The 8,872-nt window shown below is 43.5% G+C and overlaps 1 protein-coding gene across 5 annotated transcripts in view; it reads left to right on the forward strand.

The window, feature by feature from the left end:
- Positions 1-8,872, forward strand: part of IPPK (inositol-pentakisphosphate 2-kinase) — a 132,902-nt gene that overhangs the window by 113,452 nt on the left and 10,578 nt on the right. For all 5 annotated transcript variants that reach the window (XM_025206721.1, XM_025206719.1, XM_006025876.3 and 2 more), the window contains 3 exons: positions 1,837-1,909; positions 2,946-3,225; positions 4,571-4,721. In XM_025206721.1, the coding sequence (XP_025062506.1) occupies positions 1,837-1,909; positions 2,946-3,225; positions 4,571-4,721 (504 nt within the window). The remainder of the gene's footprint in view (positions 1-1,836; positions 1,910-2,945; positions 3,226-4,570; positions 4,722-8,872) is intronic.

The raw sequence follows: 8,872 nt of genomic DNA on the forward strand, positions 1-8,872 counted from the left end.
CTCTCCCCCCCCCGGCCCTGCTGGGGATCCCCCGCAGGCCAGGAGGTAGGGGGACATCAGCTCCCCCATGGGCGCGGTCTGGGTGGAGGCCTCAGACCAGCCCCGGGTAGGCTTGTCCCCCTGGGCAGAGGCCCTAGCAGCACTCCTCGTAGACACCATTCTAAGCTGCTGTTTGTAGATCTGTCTGGTGTCTACGCCCTACCCGTACAGGAGTCTCTCTCCTGACCCTTCCTACCCGCCCACCGGCGTGAAAACCTGCGCAAAAGCCGGCCGTGAACACCTGCGCAAACGCCGGCGCGCTCTTACAGAGGAGTGGCTACAGGGAGTTTTGGGGTGGCTATAGCCCACCCCGTAGCCACCCCTCCCAGTTTCACTTCCACCCCCACCCCCCATCAGGAAGAAGCCAGTGTAGCCCCCAGCCCTGAGTCCACAGTGGGCAGCCAGCTGCACACAAATCCGGGGGGCATATGCCCGCCATGCCTCCCCTGGGAGTGTGCTCAGCAGTGGGGAGCCCTTCCCGCCATGCCTCCCCAGACAAGCCACCCATGGCTCTGTCCTTCTCCTGGCGGGGTTACATTCACTGCCTTGGCTGGGCAGCACCTACCCCTGCCCCACTCCTTCCCTCACTGTGGGGGCCTCAATCTACCCCATCCCACCCCACTCACCCCTTCCCTCCCCCTGCCCCTTTCTCCCCACAGATTTACCAGCTGGACACTGCTCTCCAAGCTGCCAGGCTGCATTCCTGTAAATTGGCTATTGGATCTGTATTGGCTAATGTGGCCGGTTAATAATTGATCATTGGTATCGGCCAAGGAAATCTTTGTTGGTGCACCCCTAACCAACGTAGATACAGATAGCACAAGCTTCCACGTGATGATGCTCATGTCATTGGATGCTGTGAAAGGGCATACTTTTACAGCATCTGATTAACTCCTGCTCATCAAAGCTCCTGCTCATCAAAGCTTGTGCTACCCTACTTACCTATTTCATTTATTCTATAAGGTGAAAATGTATGCTGCCTTCTGCTTGATTTCACATTAACATGGCTAACTATGTGTCTTTGGCTGCCTCCCCCCCCCCCCCCACCCCCACCCCTACCCTCACCCCCCCCCCCCCCCCCAGCGCTTTACTTTAAAATCTGCATGCCCCTGCGCCAAGCCTAGCACATGCCCAGAAGAGGCATTGTGCTAGTAGGACCCAGCTTGCCCAACATCTGTATAGATTGGACACTTCAGTAGGCCTTTTTTGGTGCTTTTATCTAATAGCTGATTGAATTTGGGGGGGGGGCCCACACGGGTGTGTGGGGGTGCACAGGGCCAGAGGCAGGAGGTGGGGGAGATGTGGGAGGATGGGGAGGGCTCAAGGGGCCGGAGGTGGAGCGGCAGCACCGTGGGGCACTGGGTGGCGGTGCTCTGCCCCTGCCCACCACCCTGTCATTCATGATGTGCAATTTGCTAGTCACTCTAATACTACCACAATCTTACTGACTAGCTGTCTTTGGTACTGATGCTTTTGTGATCTTAACAAAATATTTGCTGTTCCTGACGCTTATGAGTTAAAATTCCAAATGATTTGGCATTAGTTCTGCAATTACTGCACATAGCTTTAGATGTCAAAACATGAGACTTAGGAAGAGCTTAGCTATATACACCTGTTTGCTCTGTCATGATATTCCTTCTGTCTTTGCACTGACTTTAGGTTAAACAGCAACATGTGTAATGAATGTGGTCAGTATCAATGACCAGCATACACGGTATGCCTTTGAGTTCTGGAATTATTGTAAAGGTAAAGTAAGTAGACTACTTGTTCAAACATTGCAAATGTGTTTTTCTTTAGAAGTAAGCAGAGAATGCACTTTGCCTTGAAAAGCTTATTACAGGAAGCACAGAACAACTTAAAAATATTTAAGGTAAGAGTGACTGAAGTAAAAGTTGTTTATTTTTATATGGTCTTGTAAAATATTGGGTCTAACTGAACATCCAAAGAATCAAAACCTTACTTTGATATCCAGTTGAGGGTCTCCCTGTTCCCCAGTTAAAATATAAAGACAGAATTATATTTGAAGTTACGGCAGGTAAATTAAGTAGTTGCTTTACAGACTTTTGCAGTGAGATAAAATTGAAAGAACTGAATAGCAGTATCTGCAAAGAATAACTTTTCCCCATCAATACAAAAGACTCCTTTTCAAAATGTACTCTTGAGTGCTCTTTGGAAAGGAGAGTCCTGCATGTTGTTGCAAATTTGTCTGAAAAATTGTGTTTACCTAATACCTAAATAAGATTCTTAAGAGTCAGTAAAAAGTTACTTCACTACATACCATGGATGCAATAAAATATGCGGCAGTAATTGCTGTGATAAATAATGTAACATATTAGTTCCTTATGTTCATTTTAGAAAACAAAGCTCTCTTAAAGCTGTGTCCAACATAAAGCATCCCTTCTCTTCAGTTTAAGAATATCCTATGTGAATGTCTGTCTCTGAATTTTTTTAGTGAGATGGACTTGCAGATCTGTTCTGTCACTCTTTGACTTCATGATACTACTTAAAAGCTCCTTACAGAAATCTGAAGCTTAACTATATGCCATCAGCAAGTTATTTTTTATAAGGGGATGTTAAAATACTAATTTATCTTTTCTTTTACATTAAGCCCCTTTCTGTATATTGTTCAGCAGCTGCACCTCAACTAGTAACCAAGACCCTACTGTACAACTTCTCCAGTGTACAGTATTACATTTGTCTATCCATTTGGTACAGTTGTTCCCAATTTTTTATTCTTTTAAAGAAAATGTGCACTTCAAATTAGCATCTTTGCTATGCAGTCAGATCTGTGCTAATTGAAGCAGGGCACTAAACTATTTTAAAATTTATGCTTAATCTCTGCAGTACTAGTTTATAACTGTAATTGGACTTCCTGAATTGCATAAATGTTTCTTTTCCAATTACAGAATGGTGAACTAATTTATGGCTGTAAGGATGATCAGGACTGTCTGTCTGACTGGAATGAACTTGCTCGTCACTTAAAACCTCTCTTTTTTCCTTCAAATGGATTGGTCAGTGGACCACATTGTACAAGGACAATTATTAAAGAGTTAATTCACGTAATTACAATGACTCTATTAAGTAATACTGATGCCTGCAGAGCAGGTGATATGAAGACAGTTCCTATTTCACAAGGAAGGAGTTACTGTGAAGCAAGTACTTTCAGTAAGGAGCTGGTAAGAAATGGTAAGAAATTCTCATATAATTTCAGTAATAATATAGTATAATCCAAGAATATAATGTGCTAAATTGAGCAACTGCCATTTTATAGGTTGGCTATTACCAGAGTGAGCTAAAAGACAGTATGGGTTAAAAAAAAAAAAAAAACGCAGAAAAAAAATCTGGTCTGACCCAGTAAATGGCAGTTCTTATGTTCTTTCCTTTTTAAAAAAAAAACAGAAACCAAAAAGGTCTGCTTAGTGGCTTCTTTAAAATTAACTCATTTTGACTTATGTTAAATTTGACTTAATAAAGCTTTATTAGTACTCCTTTCATTAGATGAAATGCCATTCATTCATTTAAACGTTAGAAGTTGCAGTGGACAAAAATTAAAATACATGTCACATCTGATCTCCATGTTATATTGTTAAAAAATCACTGGAGTGTATGTATGAAATGGAGTGTAGTTGTGTTTTTAGTTTAAGTTGCATGAAGGCACCTCAGGAGGTACTCGTACGGAAAATTGGCACGTATGTATGAGTAATGGAAATGAAGATTGAGGGCTGGAGGAACGAAGCCTCTTGACTCCTTGCTACTTAGTTTTGCAAAGGTTAAATTGTTTATGCTGTTTCTGTGAGTGTTGTGCTATAGAAATTGAATAAGTGCCAAACATGTGACTACATTTCAGTTTGTGAGCAATAGTTGGCCCTGGAGAGATGCTCAGTTCCTTTCACTGCCATTTATTTCAAATGCTGTGTTTTCAACCATAACGGTGGTCTGAAATCAAATTGCTAACTTTTTTTATTTTCTCCTTTCCCCTTCCTCCAAAAAGTACTGCATAACTTGGAATATAAAGTCTTCTATAACTTCCAAAATGCTAAACTTAGTGTGACATAAAATATTTTATATTATGATCCTGGTTTATCTGGGGTAGACTTTTTAAAAGGCACAAAGCAGACGTAGGTGTTGAACTCTGACCTTGTGCTTTTGAAACTTCCCCAAGTAGTGTGGGGCTGAGGGAGACTTCCTCTTCCCCCCTGCCTCCCCCCCCAACTTTATTTATTTATTTTTTTGCATTTAAACAATTTGTCATTTAGGAGAAATAACAGAGAAGTAGAACAGGAGTCCCTCCTGTAAGCCTTATCACACAACATTACATAGAATTTACACTTCTCTTCAAGATGTGAATCTTGAGCTTTGAGTCTTATATTTGAACTGCTCAGCTCCTGTTTTTCATAAGTTTTAAGGCAGCCTGTAGCTTTTTCATTGAAGTGATCAGTCTGGGAAAAATGTTAATCCATTTTATAAAGTAGTGGTACACTTTTTAAAAGCATCATATTTGAAATTGTTTTTCCTCCCTGTTCCTCTTTAGGTAAACATAAAATGGAGGGCTCTGGCTTACCAAGGGACTGTCTGCTTTATAAAACTCTTCAGGCTCAGATGCTTGATATGTTAGATATTGAAGGACTTTATCCCTTATACAGTAGAGTTGAACAGTACTTAGAGGAGTTTCCTGAAGAGAGGTAAGATTCCATACTGACTCTTGCATTCAGCTTAGGTTGCCAAGATGTGAAAATATGGGACAAAATGGGTCTCTAGAGAGAATCTGTTTGAATTGCTATTCCTGAGTCCTCTAGAAATCTGTCCTGTCCTTCACACTCAGTGCTACAATATATGGAACATAATTTTCTAACACGATACTTCATGTGACATAGATAAAACTGGATAGTGCAGAAGCTTGAAGCAATTGTTTGCTTGATATGAATCTCTTCCAGTCCAGACTACTTCTGGGGAGACCTTTTTTGGAACCTTAAAGGGTTTCCAGAGGAAAATATTCACTGAAGGTAATCAGAACATATTACTCACTAGTGCTTCTTTTAGAAAACTCTGTGTGAAGGAAGACAGTTCTCTGGGACATGAACCTAGTTTGCATTTGTGCCCTTTTAGTTTACTCCTTTATGTACCTGAAATGTCTTATTTTGATGGAAAATCATGATAAAACATGCTTTTTCAGCCAGTGTTTAATTGGAATTGGGAACTTGTTTCATATATGTGGGTACAAGGAATTTGGCAAGATTCAGAGGAGACATGGACATTTAGGCCATATGTAAATGGGGACATTTAAGCTGAACTGTTGTAATGTGTAAGCTCAGTGTAAAGTATATCAGACTGCATTTGATGATCTCTTAATAATAAAGTAGCTTTAGTTCAGGGGGGGAAAAATGGCTGATCTGGACAGTGGCTGGGCTCCATTTCCCAGCAGTCCCTGCCTGCATCACTATGCAATGTCTCTGTGGAGACCTCAGGAGTGGTGGGGCTGTGACAGTGCAGGGTCTCCATGGAGGTGGGCCCGAGCGGCTTGCTGACACAGCGTGTGGCTGGGTGGGGAGCTGCTCTGGGGTTGGGATCTTGTGGCTTTTGCTATGGGTAGGAGCTGGGGCAAAGCTGTGATACACTGCCTGCGTGCCCTGTGGCAGCAGGTCGCCCTGCTGTTCTTGGCATCTTCATGGAGCCCTGCCAGAGCAATGCAGGCAGGGGCTGCTGGGAAATTGAGTTTACTGCAGGTCTGATCAGGCCCATAGGCTGGTCTTTGCCCCACCCCTGCTTTAGTTCATTCTAGTTTAGTTTAGCCTTGCATTGCTTTAAGATTATTGTAAAGTAAGATTATTGACAGTTTATTCCACATCTACCTTTTGAAGCTTCTGCCACTAAACACTGTCAGATCTGAAGTAGACCCATGAGTTTGATCTAGTAATGGTAATGTCTATGTTAATTTCATTCTGGTAGAATTCTCTAGATCAGAGAACTATATCTGCAATGGTAAACCTCTCTAATTATTTAGTGAAGAATTACTGACACTAAAGTGTCTAATTTTCTAGATGAGGTTCTAACCCTTTTTTGTCACCAGTAAAATCTGTTCTTAACCTCAGAATATGATATAGAAAAACCTTATTTCACTACAACTTTAGAAAAAGATTTGAGCAGCTGCCAAAGTAGATGTATAATTTATTTACGTTTGTCAAGGCCTATCCTAAGTGCTGTCCAACTTCTAAATGGCTGGGGGGCACAAGCCACGTGAGCCCCAATAGTGCAAGCCATGGCTCTCAACCAAACAGCCCCCTTAGCCATTAGCCATGTGTATGAGAAGCTTTAGGGAGTGAGCTGCCAGTGGGTCACGCAGCCTCTGAGCTGCGGGGGACCCTGTCTATGGTGCTCCTGTCTACGGTAGCAGCAACTCCTGGGCAGGACCCACCCACTGGCACCCCACCTGGGCAGTCCTGTGGGGAGCTGCCACTGTGGAGGGAAGCACTGCCCTCCCCTCCCAGCTCACCCCCCAGCCGTGGGAGAGGCAGGCACACAGGCAGGCCCCCAGGGGGGTGGGGCGGGGAGGGAAGGGAAGGAAGGATCAGGCCCCTCAACGTTCCCCCCACCACCTTTGGCAGAGCCTGCCCACTCTGCAGCAGGTCTCCCCAGTGCTTCATTCTAGCTCTGACTTGCTTGCATATGTTTGAAATGCCCCAGGATCTATGATAATAACATGCTTATTCTGTCTGTCTGGAGCACTCTGATTGGTTGTTTCAGTAAGCTTTGTGATTGGCTGTCGAAGCTGCCAATCAGAGTGCTCTGGACAGACAGAATAAGTCATTATTATTATTATTATTATTATTATTATTATTATTATTATTATTAGATTATCAAACTGCTGCCAGAAGCAGCATGGGCTTAGTTCTGGGAACCAACTGTAAAGTTGGTTGAATGCAGCCCATAATGAGCATGCCCATAGAGCACCAAGCACAAAGACAGGGTCCACACTTCTTGCTGGAGGGAGCCTACTATAAAATACCTGCTGTATTGCATCCCCCTCAGTGTGTACTCTTCTTTTTTTTTCAAGTCATGGTAAAGCACTACATCACCTGCATTTCAACTTCTTCTTCATTCCCACAGTGGTTCCAGTTGCAAGTTGGGGGGTGCTAATTAGCACACATCCTTTGTGGGGGGTGTTTGAAGTCCACGCACATGCTAATCATGGCTGAGCTGTGGGGTTATCATAGCTTGAAACACTTGCTGGGGTCCATCCCTATGAACCACATAAGTCATAAACCTTTTGGCCTTGACATTCTGTGTAGCTTTCACTTTGTATAAACATACATGGAAGTAATTTTTTTAAGTGCTTATGCTAAAACTTTAGAGCAGTTTATGAAAAACTAAAACTGAAATATTGATTATGCAGTAGGTTTTTCCTGTTAACATTCTGTTAATGCCTGCATGGCTTCCTGTACAACTGAATCTATACATACTGTATCAATTTGCATATATGCAAATTACTGAGAGTACAGTTATTTCAAACCTGTTTATTTCAGACTTATTATTTTTTGGCCCCCTGTTTTGAATTAGCAAGGTTTCCCTGTAATCAGAATAGATCAGGTTTATATAGCTTAAATGTACAAGTGATCAACTTGAGAAAAGAGAAAGCAATATTCTAGGCAAATTCATGTCAAATTCATAGGGGCTCGTGGGCTGGATGAGTGATACTTGGACAGTCCATAGGCTGGATTGGCCCATGGATCCTCCTGTTTTTCACAACCCAAGCTAGTTCCAGTGTAAGCAGTTCTCATGCTGGGACCTGTGGTGCTGCCCCAGCTGGTCTGGGATCCACAACTCTCCTCAGAGAAGCCACAAGTGTATGGATGTCCAGACCTTTTCTCCCAAAGTAAAAATGGGCACTCCAGGAGAAAAATAACCTAGAAAGAACCAGGATGAAATTACTCCCAGGAAAGTTTCTCTTGGAAGAGTGAATGTCTGTATATACTGTGGTGGCTTCTCTCAGAAGGGAACATAGTCCTGCAGCATTCTCCCCCTCCCTTCCTCCCTTTCAGGAGATGGTGCATTGCTCCCTGTACTCTGCTTCTCTGGCAGGGAGCAGAATGTGCCTATTCACAATCCCCACACTGTCTGCAGGGAAACACAGGCTGATCATGGGCAGTCTAGATTGGTTGATTAGGGCTGCCCTGTGCACTACTGTCATTTGTTGCCAGGCAGATTAAGGGAGCCTGCAGAGCATGCTGAAATCTATGAGAGCGCCCTGTGCATACCTGAATAGTGTCAGCACTGCAAGTTCTCCACTCTTCAGGGCCTCACCATTTGAATGTCTGTACTGTGGCTCTGGGTAAGCTTTTCTACCAGAAGAACAAACCTATGAGAATTCTCCTAGATTATATGTGTATGCAGCCTTTGACATCTCTGGTCCACATAGTGGCAGTGTACACACATTTGAATAACCTGGAGACAGCCACATATACAGGCATTCAACTGCTGAGGCCCTGAAGAGCAAAGAGCTTGCAGTACTGACACTATCCTTGTACAGACATTCAGTTTCTACTGGGAGAGTCATTGAACTTCCAGGAGAAATCATGAGTGTATAGATGTTCAGGCTTTTTCTCCTAGAGTAAAAATGACCTCTTCAGAAGAAAAATAACTTGGGAATAACCAGGGTTAAATCACTCCCTGGAGAGTTTCTTCTGGGATACCAAATGTCTGTACATGCTGACGTGCAGACTGGAGGGGTGGAGAGGGGGAGGGGGAGGGCTGTGCGCACACACAATGCCTGGTGACAAATGGAAGTGTAAAGCGCATCCCTGATTGGTTGACCCACATTGCTCATGGTCAGCCTGTT

This window comes from Alligator sinensis, unplaced genomic scaffold (assembly GCF_000455745.1).
Source record: "Alligator sinensis unplaced genomic scaffold, ASM45574v1 scaffold78_1, whole genome shotgun sequence".
Lineage (NCBI taxonomy): Eukaryota > Metazoa > Chordata > Crocodylia > Alligatoridae > Alligator > Alligator sinensis.